This window comes from Vanellus vanellus (genome assembly GCF_965231255.1).
Source record: "Vanellus vanellus genome assembly, chromosome: 6".
NCBI classification, from domain to species: Eukaryota; Metazoa; Chordata; class Aves; order Charadriiformes; family Charadriidae; genus Vanellus; species Vanellus vanellus.
In genome coordinates, this window is record NC_138911.1 from 53,458,174 (window position 1) to 53,479,811 (window position 21,638).

Consider the following 21,638-nt stretch of genomic DNA (forward strand, 5'->3'; position numbering starts at 1 on the left):
AAGAGGAATCAAAGAAAAAAGGAAGGAGTATCTTTCTGTTCAGATGGCGAATTATTACTTCCCTTAAACAAGATCCTCTTGAAACATCAACAGGAATAAACTGTCCATATGTAAAAAAGAACAACACAAGCTGAGTTAAGAAAAGGCTCTTTCTGGAAACAGGAAGAATGGGGAACATCTAAATACAGAAAACTAAGAATTTACCTTCTAAATTTATCAAAATGAAAGCTGAAAGACAACAGGATTGCTGTCTATAAATGCGTAGCACAAACACCAACCAGAACAAAATCATACTGAGCAACACCACAGTAAACTTTCCACTACTAAATTTAGATCAGAAATTAGGTTATTAGCCATCAGAGGTTGGATGTTAGCAACCTTGTGGTTTCTCAACTTTGAATTTAATCTTAAATTATCAGAGAGATTAAGATACTAAAGAGCACACAAGGACCTACCAAAAGACAGTCAAATCCCGTAGAATACATATCTAAAAAGCTTCCCAGATTTGGGGAAAAACTGTATCTGAAAAATTCAGGTCCAGGTTCTTGCTAAAAAATTTCTAACTCCTTCAGAGTTCCATTTAGTAAATCTTAGGAGTATTAATTACCAACTCAGACATGGCATAAGTAAGCAATCAACAAAATTTCTAACATTAAATACGTCAGAAAGAGTTAATTTAAGTTTCAACACCATCATAATGACGAAGAGGGTGAAGTTTGGAATCTTGTTTTGTTAATGGATTCCTGTCCCAGGCATATTTTTTTCTAGCAGCCCTCTAAGTTTCCTGTTCTGGTAGAGACATAGAAGCCAATCAACAGGTCTCAACCTTCCAAGAAATGGCCTGAATTTATAACAGAAGTTAAATAAATCATCTAAATAATTGAGGTATGTTCTGCTGCCCGTTATAACCTTAAATATCAAATGACTTCAGGTGAGGGTCAGAACCAGGGTAATACATCTCAATAGAAGCAAGACTACTCTTACTTTGGGGACTGGACTTACACACTTATCTTGACAGCTGCTACTAATTTGTGCAATTTAAGCCCTCAACTCCCCATTCCAAGAAAAATCCAGAGATAGGAAATGCTCCTTCTGGGGGCCAATTTAAACACGTAGTCTGACAGAGTGATCTAGCAAGAGCTGACAAAAACCTCTCTAACTAAACATGTTTCATTATGTATTATTTTGAATGCAATAATTCTATTTACATATAGTTACATATTTCATTATGGTTCCTTTTCAACAGTAAACGTGCAACAGGGTTGAATATCTACAAAGCCGTGATTCCACTGTAGTTTAAACAAAATAGGTCATTTGTAAAGGTCAGTTCTGTTATTTCAATAACCTGCTGAGGTTAATAAAACCTATCTGCTTCCAGATGTCATTCTGTTAAACAGAACTGGAGCACCTAAAATGTTACCCTAGTAGCACTTTCTTCCCAAATTTTAGATGAAACTCTCACAAAACATTATTATGGCATAAGCATCACTTTGTGAGCAAGCATGTATACTTTGCTGTTTTGAATCTTACCTAGATATCTCCGCTTGGGAATTCTTCTCTCCGTCGACTGTAAATGGTGATGCTCCAGTTAACAATTCATACATAAGAACACCAACACTCCACCAATCAACAGCCTACGGAAGAAAAATAATTATGTATGTTATGATACAAGTAAAACTGTTAACAAAAGAAAGAACAAAAGAATGCACACAGAAAGCAACTAGCAAAGGAAGAGCACACCTGATCAATACAAAAGTAAACCCGGACACAAGAAAGCATAAACAACTGTAGTACTGATTGGAGGTATTTTCTATGACAAATTAATTTTATTTTGAAATCTCTCTACTTAGTTTCTTCAACTAATTTCTCAAGTTGAACTCTTTCCACTGACTACTGAAATTCCCTTTCCCCCCACTCCAGAATTAATTTTTATTTTTACCATTGTGAAGCGGTAAGAATTCTAAAACATACTCAAAATAACAGAGGAACCTAAGCCTTGCTAAGAAGTAGTGGAACCAGAGCTTTCTGGAGCTTGAGAATGAAACTAAGCAACTTTCACAAAGCACAGTTTAAGAGTACAGGTCACAGTTGATCAGGGCACCTGAAAATGCTATGGAATCTTATCTTATATTCCCTGGTAACACATGTGATCTTTGGCTTCAAATATACTAATTGTATTATTCATATCTCTGATATCCCACAACTTACAAAATACTTCTCTCTTTCAAAAGAAAAGATGCTACTATGAATAATAAAGGAAGCAGTTTAGTCATTTCAACAAAATTAATTTAACTACAGGTGTTTGAACTTCTCAGTTTTACTTTCATGAAATTTGCAAATCAATGAAACAAGTTCTGCTTTACTTATGTTGACAACATTAATACAATATAGGAAGACAATTAGCGAAATGATGACAATTTGGCCTCATATTTTAGTTTTTTTGTTTCAAGATACACAAATTCTAATGTTTCATATACTCAGCCAAGACTGTCTACAAGAACTAGCTGAAGAAGTGTCTGTACTGCTAGCAATTATCTTTGCAAATACACAACGATCAGAGAAAATTCCAGAAGAATAATTTTTTCTTGGCACTTGTTTTTTCCAAAAGAAAAGGAGGATCTGCAGAATCAGAAATCAAACTTTAAGAAATACTGAAATACTAGAGCAAGTCTTTTAGACAAACAATACAGCTATCTAGAAGAGATTACAAAATCAAAATTACATTAATCAAAAACATTGATTAATGAGAGCACAGCATACTAAAGCAATCTCATTTCCTCCTTTTAAAATAAAATCTTTGAGTTGCTAGATATGTAGTAAATATGAAATACGCTAAAAACCTTCTAACACTGTGTCACACAACACTGCCAATGGTGAGGCAAAGAATGTGTGGTGTAAACAATTATCATCATATAGGTGACTGAAGAATCACCCTTATATATCACCTAATACGTGGTATCAAATTGTGTAGCTGTTTCTTATAGAATACTGTATGGCTCTGCATTACATCTAATGAAAATATCAGATAGAACCAATTAAAGATAACAGATCAGAGTCCTCTTTGTATCAGCAACAACACGGAATTTGTAAGCACTTGAGAAGACAGAATCTCAATTCAAAGTGACTGACGCATTGGAGAGCTGCTCTGAAACTGGCAAGACTAAAACTAAGAAATAGAGTGCAGGAAAGAGCTTCAATTCATAAGTTTGTAAAATTCCATTTTGAATAATGAGTAGGCAAGCAGTACGGTAGAAAAAGATACAGAAGTTATAGTGGAATACAAAGTAGACGTGAGACAATGACTAAGTGAAAAGACAAAGCACATTCCATTTTATGTTTATTAGAAGAATCAGGGAGGTAACCAGTCTGCTGTACTTCAAACTGTCAACTTTTGGCTGAAGCACTGTGCCCACTACATTGCTCCGACCTGCAGAAATACACAGGCAAACTCAGACCAAGAGAGAAGTAGAATGCATAACGAAGGAGAAGAAAGAACCTTCTCGGGCAAAGTCAGACTGACTCCAGTTAGTCCAGAAAAAGGACATGGAGGGTGACATAACATTTTCTGCTGCTTAAACAGGCTATTACAAGAGGAACTGTGATAAAACTATATTCCATGACCCGCAACAGAAAGACAAGTCAACTCAGTTCAGAGAAAAAAAAAACCCAGAGATTAAATATTCTCCAAAACTTCTCAGTATAGTGAGCAGTCAGAATGATTTATCTAGGAATATTGTAGAATTCTTTTGGGGAGTAGGGGGTTTTTTTGTTTCAAATATCATCTGTGAATTATGTTTATCTTGATCTTTCCCATCAATTGCTGACACTTTAATTAATTCATAATAAAACTTGAGTCTCCAGCTAAAAAAAAAAATACTTTTTTGCAATCTGAGAACATTAATAACATTAATAACCCACTCCATACTTCAAGATACATAATAGATTTCCATGATATACAATTTAAAAAATATATCTGAATTAGCCACAAATCAGTCATTTTTCCACTTTGAACTAAATACTTTTTTCTTTTTTTTTTTACAAAAACCCCTCAAACTGAACAACAGCGTCGCCTAAAGAATTAATTTCTTTCCAGCGATAAACTTAGAACATACCTTATCATGTCCTGTATCTCCTCCTCTTACAATATCTGGAGCCATGTATTCTATTGTTCCACAGAAGGAATATGCTCTCTCATTCTAGCAAAAAAAGAAAATAAAATTCATGTCAGACCATTATATTATACAAATCATATGGGACAGATATGGCTAATAGTTCCAAGATGCTGGCAGCAATTCTTCTCCAAATAGCTCAGAACTGCTAGCTAAATCATATTCCATCATATACAGAGATGCATCACACAACGCTACAGAATATTTAGTCTTCTACAAAAAAATAAAATGTCATGGGTTTGTGTGGCAGTCTAAGATAAGCACACAAAAATTAACATATTGATATCTAAAAAACTTTCCCATAACTCTAAAACGACCTATACATTTCACAGTTACCCAAGATTCCCCAAGGAATATATAAACACACATTCTGAAGGCTGCAGTATCAATACTCTAGACAACAAAAGAAACCTTTCCATTAAAAAGTGCATTTCATTGTAAGATGTACAATTTGACTAAATCGGATACAAGATCCTTTGGGTTCCCTATATTTAGGAATTTACTATGACCTCTAGAAAAGTAATTTTCTTTCGCAACACACACATAGATAAAAACCACAACATTCTCTCAAGAAGACACTTGGAGAGAGACAAGAGAGAAAGAGAAAGGCAGACAGACAGACAGAGTTGTAAATTTAATTTTATTCTACACACTGAACTTATTGTCTTGATTATGTTCAAAACTAAGCTGCTTTCACAGGCATGTATAATTGTTCCCTGATAGCGATTTACCTTTGAGGTCAACATGAGGTCATGCTGTACCTTGCTAATGACGAAAGCACATGTGTTTGGGCCATGCAACATTGTTCCTCCCTTATCCTTCAAGCTTCTAGCATTTTGGGGAGAGATCCTGATAGGTCCTTTAAAGAAGAGTGTTCAAAAAAGCAAATATTTCAAAAGTCAGGTTTTACATTTGTAGATTCAGATTTGGAGTTTAAAACAGGTGCTATATAAGAGAATGTACTACACTAATGAGAGGAAGTTTCTAAAACTAGAAATAGTGCTCAGTGCTACCCTGAGGCATAAAAATTAAACAGTCCAACAGCATATTATTAAATTGTATTTATTAAAATACATATACTGTGACTGGTTTGGGGGGGTAAAATTCTGAGTTCAAAATAGTTACAGGCCTCATTTTGCTCAAATATTAACTTGAAATACTAACTTCTGAGACAAAAACCGTAAAATAATAAACTTTTCATGCTTCCACTTTCTTTTGACATAACTATTGTTCCTCTTTGATTATCTTTTCCAGTACCTGTTATCTAAAAGAAAGATAGTGTGATAAAAAGCAAAAAAAAAAAAAGGCAGAAATTCCTAGCCCTCCACCCTGGCATCAGCCAATCCAAAGCTACTCATATAACCCTCTGTTCATTTTTCTTTCAGCTGAGAGGGAGGGAGAGGGGAAGAAGGAAAAGGAAGGGGAGTGGAAAATACAAAATGAAACTATTCTTTGCTTGCTACCTCTCCAGAGAATAAAGATAATGCAGCCAAGTTGAGATTTATGAAAGCAATTTATAATCCTAATATATCAAAAGAAATGGATGAGAACTATTATCATTCAGTTAGCTGCAAATTCAGCCAATCATCCGCAAAACCATGTCTTTGTTGTCTCCAGGTTGTGTAATAAAGCTAAGCCTCTACACTACAGCAAGGCCTCTTGTCATTATGGTGACAAGAAGCAGACTGGGGAGTAGTATAGGAACTAATATAATGGTACAGCAGAACCATTCTGATCTCAGGTACCTTTTGCTGGTGAGAAGGCCCACTAAAAACATGCAACATTTCAAAACATGCACAACTTTTAGTAGCAGCTTTTTTGAGGAACAATTACAATCCTTACTAAACCTAATTGGTGGTTCTGATTTTCAATTATATTTACTTTTTACCTTTTACAATAATTTTAACTTTTAATATGAAAGATGGAATTTCTGAAACAATATTTGAAAATCAGTTTTATTTCTTTCTTAAATGCATGTCTGAGGTATTTTTTGTCCCTTACAAAATTCAGTGTTTAAAATCCCCAAAATCATTTTGGAAGTTGAAAAAATTGGTATTGTATCATTCAAAATAGTTTCTTATAATTACACTTAATTATGAAAAACTCATACTGTAAGTCACAAACAGGCATTTATAAATTGAAAGCACTCTGGGATGTTTGTAATGAGGTTTATAACACCCCCAACTTCTCATCCACATAGGCAAGTACTTGCATCCTCTAGCTCTCACTTTCTTTTCAGTTTAGAAGTAGTCTACTGCTGAAACGCAAGGCTGAACAGAGCCAAGATGAACAAAGCAGATGATTATCACAAACTGAGTTCTTCACAAGAAATTAAGTAGTAAATTGGAATTCAGCACTAGGTAGGGGAAAAAAATGGACCCACTGAGCATTTTCTTCATAATCAACACTTATTTGCCATTACATGTACTGGCGTCATATTCCAGAAGCCCTGTTGGAACCCGCTTATGACTTTTACAGGGTGACCATTAAGAAAAAACACTCTGATACCAACTATTTATAGTTTCTTATTTAATGACACAAAAAAACCTCAGAGGACTACAGCCCTCCCCAGAACATTAATAAAGCCACCTGTCTGAAAGCAAAGCATTTTGACTCTACTGAAAATTGCATAGCTTTGCCTTCATAGGATGCTGTAGCAAGACTTGACTTCAGACAGCTGAAGTCACAAAGTCTCCATACTTCGTTGTCAGACACCTCCATTTATGTTGTGTTTTATTAAATTACAAGTCCCACCAACTACATCTAGCCATTACTTACAGATCACAGTTTTTATAGCATTAAGTTTCACTAGGAGTACTTATGTAAATTTGTCTTTGTTAAGTACGCCTCTTACAGGGAGTCACTAATAGACTTTACTATTATGCATGACATGTGGGCTTAAAACCATTTTCAAAGAACGTTACCTTCAATAACAGGTTCCTTTTTTGTCCCGTTCTGGTCTCCCCAGCACAAGAGAGACATGGACATACTGGAGAGAGTCCAGCAATGGGCCACTGAGAAGATTAAGGGCCTGGAGCAGATGAGGAAAGGCTGAGAGAGCTGGGACTGTTCCACCTGGAGACGGGAAGGCTCAGGGGGATCTCATCATTGTATAGAAATGCTTGAAGGCAGAGTGCAAAGAAGAGGGAGCCAGGCTCTTTTCAGTGGTGCGCAGTGACAGGACCAGAGGCAATGGGCAGAAATTGAAACACGGGAGGTTGCCTCTGAACATCAGGAAACATGTTTTTTACTGTGAGGGTGACTGAACACTGGCACAGGCCACCCATAGAGGTGGTGGGGTCTCCCTCTTTGGAAATATTCAAAAGGGTTCTGGACATGGTAGTGGGCAACTGGCTCTAGTTGACTATGTCTGAGCAGGGGGCGGTGGACCAGATGACCTCCAGAGGTCCCTTTCAACCCCAACCATTCTGTGACAAAAGGTCACTGGAAGTTGTATTTCACCATTCATTTGTGAAATCACATTTCACTTGCTAATCAAGTACGCAGCCCCCAAACAAATTTCAAAAACCACAACCAAACCCCATTTTGTATTTTGCCCCTGCCCCCAAATCTACAATTTTGTTCAACTTTATACCATGAATCCGAATTCTAGAATCTACATTATTAATACTTCCATGTTATGAGATGTAAGACAAGAAAGGAAGTTATTAAACAACAACTGAATTTGTGGTTCCCTCTTCTGAGTTGCAGAACTGCAAGCACACAGACACTGATGGAAGGAAACAGAAGTGTGCCTAACCCCATCTTTAATAACTCAATACGACAATATTGTCGTTGTCTTTGAAAGGGTATCATTATGTTTGTTCCCCATCAGCAGTGCTTCCATGTTTACAGATAATCTGGAGACAGTCTTCCATCTTCCAGCACACAACAGCTGATTTTAATTTCTGGTTTTTTCTTTACCAAGCTCAGCATCATTGCTGAATGTTTATGCTATAACATAGTTTTTAGAAAAGGTATACAAAGTGGCTACTTCAAACTGGTTAGCTGCTTAAATGTGCAACAACTTTTCATGAAGCCACTGATACAAGATTAATTTTGTTTGAGTTCTTGATTAATGACCACAGACAGGTTCACCTGGATGCCCAGGCAGTTTACTTTGCTAAATTATATTTGCTTAACACTTATTCATCAAGATTAGCTACATACTGACACTGTGGATGTGCCTATATGTATTACCAGACAGTTTCTAATAAATACTCTAGTACTACACATGGGGTAGACCTCTAACTTTTCCCACTCCACTTACGACAATATAAAGGTAGCGCATTGCCCTTTTTCAGAGTTCCTTACAATAATTCAGACTGATCCTATTGAAATGTAACTGCTTTAACTTATTGGGGCACTTTCAATACCATGTCTACATGACCCCTGCAGCCTTGTATACAGATTATCTATTTTAGCATCCTGTTTTCCTTTTCCCTCATCAAAGAAGAAAGGGCATAATTTGTCTTCGAACCAGGAAACGTTGACAGCACCTAGCCAACAAGCAGCTTTAGAACTGGGAATTAGAAGGCTGTGACTGTCCAAGACAGAGAGGTGTAACATGGATTATCATTCATCCTGGAAGACAGTCACTTCACCAAAGAAAAAAAAACTCACAGCAGTGTCTTCTTTGCTAAGAGTACATACACTGACTTTAGCAGGTTGACCACAACTACACCATTTCCAGAGGTCAAAAAAAAATAGCTCCAGAATTCAACCAAAAGTGCTGACTGAAGGACAGAGGTCTTGCACAATTAGGCTCTTGATGATCTTCCAGTATCATCACTTGGTCCTGCTTTATAACCAAGGAACACTAGGTAGGCATTTAAAACTACCTGAAGTTGTAAAAAGCAGGTGTGTAAACTTTTCTCCTCAAAGACAGAGAATACGTACTTATGCCTTCAGTTTTCTAATGAGATCCCACATCAAGAAAAAAAAAGCACATTAACAGTGGCAAAAAATACAAGAGGAAGAAACTCCATTTCTCTGCAGAGATTAATCAAACTCACATTTACAGTAAAAGCCTGACTGACAGAGAAACAGTCACTACTATAATACAAGGATGCGTCCTTGAGAGTACACATTCTAGTCTACAGCAATGCAAATTCAGTTTAGCAACATATGCAACGATAGGTCACACAGTTATTAAGTCTCATAACTGTTCAACAAGTGATAACAGGGTATGTGGGACAAGAACTGTAATTCCAATGTGAACCACAGGAACTAGATGAGACTTCAGGATAGTCAAGGAATCACACGTGCACAACATGCTTCTAAAAGGCTCACCTCTACTGGGCCAAACTCCCTTTGGGTAGCCAACTATTTGGACAAACAGCTACTCCATTCTGTCTGATTTAAGAACAGGATGGGCTGGAAGGATGGTGTTAGTTTCCAGGGCCACAAAAAACTCGCATAGCCCAGATGCACTGAAAATGCCTGATTCAGTACCCTTAAACAGGCAAAAGGGCATGGGAATTGGACAAAGAAATAGAGATGACAGATACAGAACAGGTGTTTCCCCACAGCTGGGGGGTGGAGGCCTGCATTATTTTATCACATGCACCCAAAGATCCACATCAGAGAAACAAACTGTGTTTTAATACTTGGCTGAAGACATCTTCAGCTAGGAGGACACAGGTAGACGACTGAATGTCATGGCCGAACTAGTATTTGTAAAGAAAAAAAGTCTTCTTAAGAGCAGAGGACAAGATCCCAAGGGACCGTTATGCAGTACTACACCTCCTTCAATAAGCTGAGAGCATCATTAATTCAGGGACTCAAAAAAAAAAAAAAAAAAAAAAATCAAGTTAACCATACCCTCTGGAAACCAAGACCTGCATAAGTGGAAAGTGCATCTCGTGACTGTCATGCTTACTCACAGCATGGCAAACAGGGCATCTAAGTCAGCTTGAAGTAAAGTACAGAGCACAGCTTTTGGAGCTCTAAAGCAGCCCCAGAGCAAAAGATGACCCACAATGAAATATCAAGAGTCAAACAGGCAATGGCTGATGTTTTGAGTACCTCCTGAGTCAATGGTGTCATCAATATGATGCTGCTGAGTACTGAAGAAAATAAAGATTTCTGTTTTGACTTTTGCAGGTAACCAGAATTTACATAAAGAGAAACATACAAGCTATACAAACATTAAGCACAAAATTCACCAGTCTGTTGCCAGATTGGCTGTTTGTACAAAAGACAGCAAACGAGAGCAAACTGGAGCATGCCATTTGACCACTGGAAAAAATGGGAACAAAACCTAAAACAAAAAGATCAAAGGAAGCCTTAAGAATCCACAAGATTTTGTTTCAGAGGCCTCAGGAACAAAACAAAAACACAAAGCAAAGCACCCAAACAAAAACATGAACAAGGACTACAGAGGTGTGAATGCTGAGATAAAGCTAGCTAACAGAATACTAACATAGGTAAAACAGAACAACACAAAACAAACCACATCTGCAAAGGAAAAACAGATGCCCCATCTACAGTATCTTTCTCAGAACACTGAGGCATTGTGCTGGTTTTGGCTGGGATAGAATTAATTTTCTTCATAGTAGCTACTATGGGGCTATGTCTTGGATTTGTGCTGAAAACAGTGTTGATAATACAGGGATCTTTTAGTTACTGCTGAGCAGAGCTTACACAGAGTCAAGGCTTTTTCTGCTTCTCACACCATCGCCACCAGCAAGTAAGCTGGGGGTGCACAAGAAGCTGGGAAGGGACACAGCTAGGCCAGCTGACTCAAGCTGACCAAAGCGATATTCTATGCCATATGACATCATGCTCAGCATATAAAGCTGGGGGAAGAAGGGGGGGGAGACACATTAATTCTTCCCAAGTAACCATTATGAGAGATAGAGCCCCCCTTTCATGGAGATGGCTGAATACCTGCTTGCTGATGGGAAGTGGTGAATGAATTCCTAGTTTTCCTTTGCTTGTGTGTGGATTTTGCTTTAGTTATTAAACTGTCTTTATCTCAACCCAGGAGTTCTCTCACTCTTCCAATTGTCTCCCCCATCCCACCGTGGGGGGAGTGAGCGAGCAGCTGTGCGGTGTTAAGCTGCCTGCCAGGTTAAACCACGACAGGCATATTGCAAGCACACTGCTTTACACCTGTGCACCAAAGCCTAAGGAGAGCACCTGCTTCAGAGCTTGAACATTTGTGATTTTACCTCCAAAGTGTGAATGCAGATATGGGAAGCACTCAAGTGTCTTAAGACAGTCATTCTGTTATTTGAAGACATATTATTTAATATTTAAACATATGGCTTTTGAAGTACTACTACAACTTGACAAATTGCATTCAGACAACATGTGCCACTGCTCAGACACTTGGGCCCTAGTTCTATGGCTTCTTTTATTCACAACAGTCTTTGTGCAAACATATTTTAGCCAGAGAATTAGCTAAGTATTCACTGAAGCCATTCTTTTCAGCATTCACAATTAGGACCCACTTCTCCAACCACAAGAAAGGTCACTTTTGAAACAGAACAGACTACTTCTGTTCTCCAACTACCTAATGCACAAATACTTTGTTCTACTACCCTGAACATCAGATATGGCACATTCTGAAACCATACTACTACAAATTACTTTGAAACATGAAACTTGACTCCTTAAATAAATTTTGCAGATTTAAAAAAAAAAAAAAATACAACCAAAGCTACTCTCCTCTAAGCACTCTTTAATAGTGTATGTGCTCTCTAAAATTAATTCCTTGCAAACAGAAGCGATGGTAGGATATGGTCAAAAGGCTTGGTTAAACCTTAGAGTACATAATTTCTAGTGTAAGAATTTCAAGAAATGGAAACTACACAATATTAGGGAAAGGTCACTTCTCAGCTATTAAATTGGCTTAGGCTTTAATTTCCTTGCATTCTGTATTCATGTAAAATATTCTAGGAACATAATCAAATAGCTGAAGAATTACTCCTTTAGTGTATTCAATATTAAAAAATGACAGCGAAACCAGAACCTAGAAACACTAAGTGCTGTTGGGCCAAAGAAAACAAAGACAACTTGTAGAGCTGGGGAGTCAAAAGCTGCAGTCTCTGATGGCATGTATGTCATCTGTCAACAACAACCCTGCGGCTGAGTAGCACCTAGCAACACAGAGGGAGAGGGTTCAATGGAACCGAAGGGAACCAGGTAGTAAGAGAGAAGCTGACTGAAGGCATTCAGGGCTGCCCTCAGGACTGGCTCTCCACAAGTTTGCTGAAAAATTCTCCAATCCAGACAAGAATTACTAACTGGTTCTTATCACATTTTTATTGTGGAGAAATAATAGAATTATTATGGATGTTTTGGCTGGGTTCTTCCACAGATTTCAGCAATAGCCTTAAGATTCCTATGCTTGTCCATACTTGTTAGTTGGCAAATTACATTGCTTCATTCAATTAATCTGACCTCATCATTATGAAGGTTTCAAAATGTTATGACCTAGCAAGACAAGAGGAATGTTTAATTGTTGTTGGAGGTACTCTGGAATTGTATAGCACGTTTAAATAAAGTTTTTAATCTAATACAGATATGGTCTTTCTACTTAGCGTCAAGGACAATTCCTCCTTATTGCATGGGTAGTAAAATTCTCCATATCAACTTTCAGATCAGGTATACAGAGAGAAAAATCAAACTGATGAAAAACATAGTTTAGCTAAAATTCTGCATGTCTTAGGATTTGTCTTTAAGCAATCACTTAACAGGTTATACTTCATGTGAATGTGTACACCATGTAAATCACGTGAGCTACTACTATGTTTCCAACTCCTATAAAATACTCAGGGCTGCAACTAAAATCCACCAGTCTTCTGTGAAAACGCCTCTCATCTCCAATAAATTGGAAGCAGTCTGCATGTAATATATATGACATAAAGAAAGCCAGTCGCCAGAAGATTTAAATTTTCAAATCAACCTTTTGGAACTGGTAAAGCTATGATCAATACAAAGACCTTGCTCTGAATTCTATTTAGTGAATAAACATTCTAGCACATGAAAATCTGTAGTCTTGATTGTTATTCGTAAGTATTTACAATCCAAGTTTTCTTCTCTGATGGAGGGTAAGTCTTCTTATATTACCAGCAGCATGGCACATGGTAATTTCTTGGGAGATAACGATGCCAAAAAAAGATGTTTTTGCACAGGCATAAGACTCACAACTGGGGAAGGGATCACATGGAATAGAAATGAGTGGCAGACGTTAAAATTTCTTTAACACCACAGTATTGTAATTCTTGCACTAGATAGTGTGTTTCCAACTTACATTCTAGAATAAATAAGATCCACAGAGATGCTGTGCTTTTGGTTCTCAAGAAATTCAGCAAATATGATTGCTTGCTGGATACCACAAACCACAAGGAGGAGAAAACACAGAGAGAACCTTTATCTTCGAAGTCCTTAATGTTTCCTAGGTACATCAATCCATCTCTAATGAAGGATACCGGAGGCAGTTAACCTCTCCTGCAATGAGAGATCAATGTAGAGAATGGGGGACAGCCCTACAGAAAGAGATTTAGGGGGTTCAGTTCACGGTAAGCTCAGTATGAGTCATCAGTGTGTCTGGGTTGAAAAAGGGGACCAGCTGTATCCTGGGTGCATTAAGCACATTATAGCTAATAAGTCCAATAAAAAAAAAGAAAAAAAAGAGAGAGACTGTCCCACTATACACATCATTGGTGCAGCCTCACCTTGAGTACCATGTTCATTTTTTAGGCTTCACTATATAAGAAAGATACAAAAATACTAGAATATGTCCAAAGGAGGGCAACAAGTATGGTGAAAGGACTAGAGGGCATGTCCTTACGAGGAGCAGATGAGGAAACTAGATTTGTTCAGCTAAGAGCAGAGGAGATTGCTGTCTACAACGTTCTTGTGATGGGGAGCAGAGTGAGGTGCTGATCTCTCTGGTATCTGGTGATAGGAAGTAAGGGAATAGCTTAAAGTTGCATAAGGAGAAGTCCAGATTGGATATTAGGAAAAAAATTTTTCACTGAGAAGGTGTTTATGCACTGGATCAGGCTCCCCATGGAAGTGGTCATGGCCACAAGCCTGTCAGTGTTTGGAAAACGGTCTTAGATATATGGTTTAACTTTCAGGCGGCCCTGTGTGGAATCAGGAGTTGGACTCAATTATCCTTGTGGGCCACTTCCAACTCCGGATATTCTACAATTCTATGATTCAATAAGACCAGAGCATAGCATGTTTCAACTGTGCCAGGAAACATTTCCCTCATGTACCAAAAAAACCCAAAAAGTCTTTAGGTATACAGAATGTTTCACAAGTCTTTACAAAATCAAGAAAGGGGACTTAATATGGCAGATTCTTCAAGAAGATTTGGCCTTGCCAGGTATTTCTAGTATCTGCAGGAAGACTGCTGTGATTTGTGCTGGATACTGTCACAGACTACAAGGTTATATTGGATAAATAGAGACTGTTTGTAAAGTTCCTCAAATGACTGTTTCCTTTTGTGGTATGATTATCAGTATACTAACCATACTTAACAAAAATTCTATTTCTTAAGTAGCGCTTAGTACAAATTCTGAACAGGAAACCCACATAAAAATTTCTAAGACTTCTCATATGTTTCTTGCACAGTCTTAACTTTATGTGGTGAAGTCTGCTCGCTCTTTCACATCAGCTACAAGAGTCCAGCAGATAAGTCAGTCTCCTCAAATAGAAGACATACAATATATTGCATCATTCTGTTTTGAAGGTTCAATGATGGCAACTAATCCTCCTGGTATGCTCTCATGAAGGCTTTAATAAAAAATTGCTTGGGAGAGCAACGCTGTCCCAAAAGATACCAAGTATCTAACTCTGTATTACACTATCTAAGAGTTCCTGGCACCAATTTAAATTCAACGCGCAGAAGTCTCAACACTTTTTGCATAAATATGCTGGAGTAAAACTACCTTCCTTAACTACTTATACCGCTAAACAAATGTTTCAAGTCCATATTCGTCTTTCTTCCTTTGTTAAAGGAACTTCAAAGTTAAAGTTAACTTCTAGGTTGCATTAATTAGATCCTCTTAGGGCTCTGTCAGCACTGGAGCAAATAACATCAATCAGAAAAAAAAACCCAGCAGAATTTCTAGAATACAAGGGAGACTATCATTATCGTTGCTATTTTGTACAACTGTGACTGGATGTAATTAAGAGTTCTGAAAGCTGTAAGTCACATTTTGGCTACAAGCATAAATAGTGAAAACTTTCCTAGGACAACCATGTGAGGACCCTGAGCTTATCAACACCCTCTGCAACCTCTTTCCCCAGTCCTAGGGGTTAAGGCATCTGTGCTCAAGACCAACATTGACACAATGCAGCTGAGTAACCTGCGTGGAACCTTGTCAGGGTGAGGAATCCTTCAGCTGGGAGCTGAAGTTCAGGCTCTCATTCTTGACCCTTGTGTCAGTCACACTGCAGGTATGCCTGTACTTGGCTGTGTACCTCAGTGACCTGATCCACCAGCTTCAAATCCTGGGTTGACCTCATGCCTCCCTCCTCACAAAAAGCTTGTCTGATAACTACTGGACTGTTGTCTGAGCCTGTCTTACTGCCACTAGACTTGCTCTGATCTTGTCTGGCAACTGCGGGATTCTGCCACTGCCCAGTGAGCATACTCCTCCATGCTTGCTTTGCTGTCACCCTTAGTTCCCAGCTTGCACTGTTGTGGGGAACAGCCTCCCCGTCCTGCTGCTCCCTGACTAACTAGTCAAGAAACACAATTCCTCAAGAAACAGGTCATAAGACTGAAGAACTTAGGCAGTTGAAGAGTTTAACAGTATCACACAGAGTATCTCATAGACCAGCTATCAGCAAACTGTCTATAAGTTTATGGAATGAATCCTTCTGGGAGCTAACACAAATGAAATGAAGCACATGATTGGGAAAAGCCAGCACAGATTCATCAAGGGCAAATCGTGCTTGACCAACTCGATCACCTTCTATGACAATGTAACCTGCTCAGTTGATGTGGAGCAAGCAGTGGACATTGGCTACCTGGATTTTTCCAAGTCTTTTGATACAGTTTCCCACAGCCTCCTCCTAGAGAAATGGACGCGTTACAGTCTAGACAAGTGGTCTGAGCAGTGGGTGAGGAAGTGGCTGACAGGCCATGCCCAGAGGGTGGTGGTAAATAGCTCCTTTTCAAACTGGCAACCTCTCACAAATGGGGTCCCCCACGGACTGATATTGGCCCAATGCTGTTTAATATCTTCATAAGTGATCTGGATGATGGGATGAAGTGCACCCTGAAGTCTGATGATGATACCAAACTGAGTGGGGAAGCAGACAATTCAAAAGGGAGAGGCATCCTGCAGGAAGACCTGGATAAGCTGGAAAAGTAGGTTGACAAGAACCTTATGAAGTTTAACAAGGACAAGTGTAAGGTGTTGCACCTGGGAAAACATAATCCAGGAGTGCAGCACAGGCTGGGATCTACGCAGCTCGGGAGCAGCTCTGTGGAAAGGGACCTGGGGGTCCTGGTGGACAACGAGGTCCATATGATTGAAGAGTGTGCTGCTGCAGTGAAGAAAGCCAACAGGATGCTGCCTTACATCAACAAGGGCATCACCAGCAGAGATAAAGAAGTCATTATGCCACTCTGCTCAGAGCTTGTCAGGCCACATCTGGAATACCATGTTCAGTTTTGGTCCCTGCTATACAGAAATGACGTGGACAGGCTGGAAGGGGTCCAGAGAAGGGCCACCAAAATGATCAAAGGACTGGGAAGCCTGCCATATGAGGAAAGGCTGAGAGAACTGGGTTTGGTCAGCCTTGAGAAAAGAAGGCTTAGGTGAGACCTTATCACCATGTGTTTAACAGGTGGCTACAAAGAAGATGGAGACTCCTTTTTGACACATGGAAAAGACAAGGGCTAATGGGTACAAGTTACTTCTGGGGACATTACAACTGGAACCAAGAGGAAAATTTTTCACAATGAGAACAATCAGCCACTGGAATAATCTCCCCAGGGAAGTGGTGGATTCCCCAACATGGGACACTTAAGCACCCTGTCCAGCCAAATCTTGTCTAGACTGTGCTTTTGCCAAGAAAGGTTGTACCAGATCATCTTTGAGGTTCCTTCCAACCTGGTATTCTATGATTCTATGTTACCGACTAAGTAAGCCATTAGAGTTCCCCTTGGTAAGTTTAACAAGAAAACCAGGATCATAGGGTAAATCAAAAGAATGCTGTCATAAATGGAAATTTACTTGCAATGCTGTAGAGGCCACACAGCAAAGATGTTACTAACAAGCTGATGTGCTGAGTGGATTTTGCATTTCAGGAAAATCACAAATAAAGAATGAAAAGCCTAAATTCCATGCAGAAACCGGCCTCATACCTTCAGTAAACCTTAGAGGTCATCCTATCTGAAAGATTTTATTGATATTTACCTCAAAAATAAAAACTTACCAAGAAAAAAAAACAGTTTCCATAGAAATCAGATCTGTAACATTAGTCTTCATCATCATTTTAGTTGTCCAGAGTAACAATAATTATAGTCTCAATTAGGAGGCATACGAAAATTGACAGAAAAGCCACTCATGGGTTAAAGATGTGATGTAGATTTAAAATGAAAAACAAAAATCCTGTTCCAAAAAAGCGCATGCCAGACTGACTGGTTTCTTTTTCTCACTTTTTTTTTTAATTTATATTATTAATTCTTTTGGGGGTGTTTTTGATCATAACACTGGGTAATTAAGTTGCCCATACCAGAAAGAGTACAGCTTCACTCAAAGATCTCTCAGCTGTAGACTGTTGCTTCTGTATCTGTAACTTCTATTCAGGACCAAAACTATGATCTCTGTAGGAGACACAGGAGGAAGAACAAAGACAGGAACAACGTTGAGTGGTACACTAGTTAAGAGTGCTCTGCTGCGTTCGACAAAATCATAATGAAGACTGTAGTATGAAACTAAAGGTTTAGCCTAGACCAAGAATGGTTGCAGTATGGCAGATCACAGGTCCGCTAGTTTGAAACATCACCTTCCGAAGAATTTATAAAAAAAAAAGTTTATAAGGTCTACTGAAATTAATTAAAAATCCTATCCTGGTGGCTGTTCCTACTTGAAGAAGCCAGTTAAGTCAAAATACCATGTTGGTTACTATACCTCATATCAAAGCTGGACACACTAATGACTTGGATTCAGGCTACCGAATTTTTCAAGCAAGAATGAGATTTGTCCGCCAGCAGATGTCATGAGAACAGGCACTTAAAAAAAAGAGCAAGAACAGCTAAACCTGGTACCACATGCTAGCCAAGAAACCTGTGACCTCTACAGCTGTGGCCCCAAAACATAACTCAATGCAAGGCTAAGCCCTCATCTAATGTCAAGTAGAGGTTCAAGAAACCCTTTTTCACAAATTTATACAACGACTACATTTGCTTTCACAGCGCAATGTGATTGCAATTCTGCAAGGAATTCTTTAAACCAGTTCCTGATGATGGATTTGTAAAGCAAATAACTAAGAGGAAAAAAAAAAAGTCTCAGTTCTCCAAGAAAATAAAAAAAAAAAAATAAAAAAAAATCAGAAACAGCACATTATTGTGTGGGAGGAATGCAAGTATGTACCACTGTCATCCCGGATGAACATTTTGTACTAGGTTCTTCTCAAAATTCCAATTTTTGGAAGACTTGTTTTCTAAAGCATCATCTTTTGAGAAGCGAGAGGTAACAGTACCAAAAGACAGATGAATGCTATACAAAGTAAAACTGAAAAAATCCTCTTTCTTCAAATAGAGGCAAAATTATAAGGTATAAGAGTACTGATTCTGCAAAAAATTCTACTAGTTGCCACTGTAAGCCATCCAACATATATTTTTAAAAAAAGAGAATGTAAAGAAAGAAAATGTATAGGAGATGCCAAATAAACATTTATATTATCAGAGAGCATCAGATGTAAAAGGTAGAGGAGTGGGAATGAATAATTTTGCTCAAATGCAATCCATCTGGTTCTAAATTCATTTTCGTATGGTCATGTAAGTTTTTCACACCTGGCTGCCCAAGTTTCATTGAAGTTCGGTATTTGCAGTAATTCAGAGGTAAAAAAAAAAAGAAAAAAGATTAATGAGGATGGCAGAACTTGCACTCAAAAAGTTACTTTTTTTCCCTTGGAAAACAGAAACAGAGTTTTCCCAAGTTGACTAGCAACATATTATTCTAAGATCCAATAGAAGATACCAGGCTATTTAACGCAGATCAGTATTTCTCCCCAAAATGTGATTTTTAAGTGGTATAGTACAATAAGATAACAGTATCCTTAGAGCAGTCACTGTAAGAAATCATGATGTCTTGCACAAATGCTTAACGGCACTTTGAGATTTTGGCATCAAAATCTGGACAGAATGTAGTTTGTGCTCCAGTCTTCCACATTACTGTTCCATGCTGGGAAAGCACAATCATCTTTGTGATAAGAACTGAAAAAAGGATACCTCTTGGGCAAAGGCACAGTCACCTGATCACTGATAAACTGGTTTTGCAATTAAATGAGTCCAGTTCAGTTATGTGCCTTAAGAGTGTTTGGTATGTTCTCAATATTAAATTTCACGATGCTTAAAACACTAACAAAAGTACACCAATTAAAGCAAAAAGGTTTTGTCATCGACTCACTTCCTTTTTCAAAATAAGGGAAATAATGACTAATTGTGCAGAGATCTATAACCAATGTTAACTTCTGTGGACTAACTTTACTATTCTGTTTACTCTTTCTCACTTTTTCCTCTTTGCAGAAATGTAAATCTACTCTTTAAATTGTGCTATGTCAACATCACTGAACAACTGTTTAACTAAAACACAAGCAGATAGAGTAACAGTCATCTGCAGTATGGATTATTCTATCTCATCTTTGTAAGAGAATGATCAAAGTTCAGAGGTGTATTATCAAATTTCCATGATCACACATTATCACATTAATAGGACAATTATAAACGTCTTCTAAAGTTTAAGGCACAGCTAATCTACCAGGTCGCTCAAGTGAGATGAGAGTTCATACAGCACTGAACAAGTGTCAACTTGCAGTAACTTCCCTCTGTTCTGGACTACCTTTAAACTGCACTAAGAATGTGTACAAATCTCTTCCTACTTCATCTACCAAATTCCATAGTGGACTAACCTCCTTTTATCATTTTTCCTTTTATGATATTTCCTTTTACAACTTTTAAAATTACATAGTAATTTTCTTTCCAGAACAAAGTGTTCATTCAACCAGCTAATAAACAAAAACAAACAATTCAAAACTGAAAAGCATCTGACAGTTATAAATAAATTTGCAACTCCGATCAAGAGATTTTCAGATGGGAAAACAATAATGTATCTGAACTATTCATTCTACACATCAGACAGAATTACACAGATATCCACCCAATTGACTTAAGATTACAATTCAATCATCCCTCATACAGGATATCTACTCTTATATTACTAAGGCATTTTTATGCTCTCAGATGTATTGTTTGAGGACTGACAACGTTCAGTATTCAGTACATAACTTTTTTTAAACTTCATTAAGCAAACACAAAAATTTCAAAAGCAAACAAGCTAATGCAGAAGATGTGTACCGATGCAGAAGAATTGAACGTTTCACTATACTCTGGAAGAAAGTGTACTTCATGCGATTTAATTAACAAGAAAAGTGTTAATTGTTATGCATGGTCCAGTAGAATAGATTACTACTCCAATAAGTCAATGAATGTGTTCAGATTATTTTTTAAGACGTAAAAATCTCCATATATACTAAAGTATGATTTTTAGTGTAGTTACAGAACTAATGGAAATGTGAGGGGAAAAAAAAATTTAAAAAATGAAGTAGCATTTCAACAATAAACATTAAAATGACAACCAGACCTGATGACTAGGTTAAACTGACACTAACCAAATCAAAATAATTCCAATATACAAGTAGAGCTATTAATGAGATAAAAAGATAAGAATATGCCTAAACCACATATCCAGAAGACAAAGATACTACACAAGAAAAAAAACTACCAAACTTAGGGGTTTTGTTTTTTGAAAGGTAAATGAAATGCAAGACTCTTGGGAAAAAAAAAAAAAATAGCAACACTGAAGTGATTGCACTTATGCAATGAACAAAACAGTGCTGTAGAAGTTTCAATACAAAGTCTGTCAGTCCTATCAATTCCCTGTGCTCCTGATAATAATTTATATTAATATCATGCAAATATATTCTACATCCCTGTTAGACAGGGACATCAACTGAGATGTATGAAAGCATATGGCTAAAAAGTGTCTTTTTTACACCGATTTTCTTTGCAATTCAGTTGAGTTAAAAAAAAAAAATCGGAAAGACTAGCCTTAAATTCATTACAGGGCTAAGAATGCCAATGCTGTAAAACTTAATATTAAAATAATACTATTCATTTTAATATCTTGATTTCTTACCTAATCCCATTCTGTGGTTAGGTTAGTCAAACTCTAGGTCTTCATGAGATATTAAATAAAATTTGAGTAT

At 37.7% G+C, this 21,638-nt stretch overlaps 1 protein-coding gene across 1 annotated transcript in view; it reads right to left on the minus strand.

Annotated features, from left to right (window-relative positions):
* RPS6KA5 (ribosomal protein S6 kinase A5) overlaps positions 1–21,638 on the minus strand; it is an 81,781-nt gene that overhangs the window by 28,296 nt on the left and 31,847 nt on the right. Inside the window, exons 6-7 of the mRNA XM_082484930.1 lie at positions 4,113–4,196; positions 1,531–1,634 (exon numbers count right to left, since the gene is read on the minus strand). Of these exons, the coding sequence (XP_082341056.1) occupies positions 1,531–1,634; positions 4,113–4,196 (188 nt within the window). The remainder of the gene's footprint in view (positions 1–1,530; positions 1,635–4,112; positions 4,197–21,638) is intronic.